We start from the raw sequence: 2,152 nt of genomic DNA, 5'->3' as shown, positions 1-2,152 counted from the left end.
CTGCTCGGGGCTGGGGGGGCCGGTCTTGGCGGGGGAGGAGGCGCGGGACGAGCGCTTGGAGTCGGCGCTGGGCTCGGGGGCCAGCTCGGGCAGGGACCAGCGCCCGTTGATGTGCTCGAACTCCTGCACCTGGACCGGGGACACAAAGTGGTCAGGGGACCCCAAAAACACCCAAAATCCACCCCAAAAACCTCAAAATCCACCCCTAAAACCTCCCCAGGGCCCAGTTCAGGCAGGGACCAGCGCCCGTTGATGTGCTCGAACTCCTGTACCTGGACCGGGGACACAATGGGGTCAGGGGAACACAGAAACCCCAAAATCCTGAAAATCCACCCCAAAATCCGCCCCTAAAACCTCCCCAGGCCCAGCTCGGGCAGGGACCAGCGCCCGTTGATGTGCTCCAACTCCTGCACCTGGACGGGGCTCAGGGCTGCCTCCAGGTGTATCCCCAAGACTGTCCCAGCCTGTCCCTAAGGTGTGCCCAGGTGTTCAGGCTGTCCCAGGCTGTCCCCAGGTGTTCAGCTGTCTCCAGGGATGTCCCCAGGTGTCCCAGGGCAGTTCCCAGGCTGTCCCCAGGTGTGTCCTCAGGGATGTCCCCAGCCTGTCCCCAGGCTGTCCCCAGGTGTGTCCTCAGGGATGTTCCTAGGCTGTCCCCAGGTGTGTCCTCAGGGATGTCTCCAGCCTGTCCCCAGGCTGTCCCCAGGTGTCCCCAGTACCTTTTTCTTGACGAGGGACATGACTCCGATGCGGGTCAGCACCTGCTGCCGGCTCAGCCCCTCCCTGGGGACGCCGTCCGCGAAGGTCTCGGAGCCGTCGGCGCCCGGCTCGCACAGGTGGCGCATGAACAGGGACACGTAGGCCCTGGGGACAACGGGGACAGCGTGAACGGGGACACGTAGGCCCTGGGGACAGCGCTCAGGGCCACCGCTGGGCCACCACCCCCGGGCCACCAACCCCTGTGCCACTGCCGCCACCCCTGTGCCATTGACATCCCCTGTATCACCACCCCTGGGCCACTGCCACCACCGTGCCACCACCCCTGGGCCACCACCCGTGCCTGTGCCACCGCCTGAGCCACTGCCACCCCCTGTGCCACCACCTGTGCCACTGTCCCCCCACACCGACACACCCTGCCCCAGCGTCACTGTCCCCACAGATCCTGTCCCCGGGGTCCCTTGTCCCCATAGGTCACATCCCCAAGGTCTTTGTCCCCAAGATCCCTTGTCTTCATGGTCCCTTGTCCCCACAGGTCCTGTCCCCAGTGTCCCCAACCCTGCTCTCTGTCCTCACTACTGTCCCCATTGTTCAGTGTCCCCATTGTCCTCATCACTGTCCTTGTCTCCTGTGTCCCCATCTCCAAGGACTTTGTCCCCAAGATCTCCACTATCCTCATCTCCAGGTGTCCCCAGGGACAAAGTCCCCAGTGTCCCCGGTGTCCCTGATGTCCCCGCTGTCCCCAGGGTCCCCAGTGTCCCTGATGTCCCCGCACCATCAGCCCGTCCCCTCGTCACGGCGCCCGTGGGGCTGTGCCGGGGTCATGGCAGGGACCAGGGACCTGCCACCGCTCTGGCGTCCCCTGGGCCACACACCCGGCCCCCCGAGGGGACACGGGGACATCGGGGGTGGCTTTGTGTCGGCCTGAGGGGGACACGGCCTCGTCCGGTCCCCAGGAACACCGACAGGGACAGCGCTCGGCTGAGTAAGGGCTCATCACGTCACACAGGGACGCTGGGGACATTGGGGACATTGGGGGACACCCGGGGACACGTGACAATGGAGGGCACAGGGACATGTAGGAAGATGAGGGGACACGGGGACAATAAGGACATGGTGACAAATGGAGACGGGGATGAAAGGGAACATGGGGACACACGGACACCTCACTACCCTGACACCACCTGTCCCCCTGATGCCACCACCTGTCCCTGCCACCACCTGTCCCTGATGCCACTGCCTGTCCTTGATGCCACCACCCATCCTTGATGCCACCACCTGTCCTTGATGCCACCTGTCCCTGATGCCACCACCTGTCCTTGACACCACCTTGCCCCCACATATCCTGTGGCCTCCCCAGTGCCACCACCCCTCCCCGGTGTCCCCAGGTGTCCCCTTTGTCACCTACTTGAACTCCTTCTCGGTTTTGCTCCGCACG

At 64.6% G+C, this 2,152-nt stretch overlaps 1 protein-coding gene across 1 annotated transcript in view; it reads right to left on the bottom strand.

The window, feature by feature from the left end:
- Positions 1-2,152, bottom strand: part of LOC102044834 (chromodomain-helicase-DNA-binding protein 3) — a gene marked incomplete at its 5' end in the record, with an annotated part of 28,763 nt that overhangs the window by 5,686 nt on the left and 20,925 nt on the right. The window contains 3 exons of the mRNA XM_031065397.1: positions 5-129; positions 717-861; positions 2,123-2,150. Of these exons, the coding sequence (XP_030921257.1) occupies positions 5-129; positions 717-861; positions 2,123-2,150 (298 nt within the window). The remainder of the gene's footprint in view (positions 1-4; positions 130-716; positions 862-2,122; positions 2,151-2,152) is intronic.

The sequence above is a fragment of the Geospiza fortis genome, unplaced genomic scaffold (genome assembly GCF_000277835.1).
Source record: "Geospiza fortis unplaced genomic scaffold, GeoFor_1.0 scaffold1363, whole genome shotgun sequence".
Lineage (NCBI taxonomy): Eukaryota > Metazoa > Chordata > Aves > Passeriformes > Thraupidae > Geospiza > Geospiza fortis.
The sequence above is the reverse complement of the archived record's forward strand: the minus strand, read 5'-3'. Positions and strand labels throughout refer to the sequence as shown.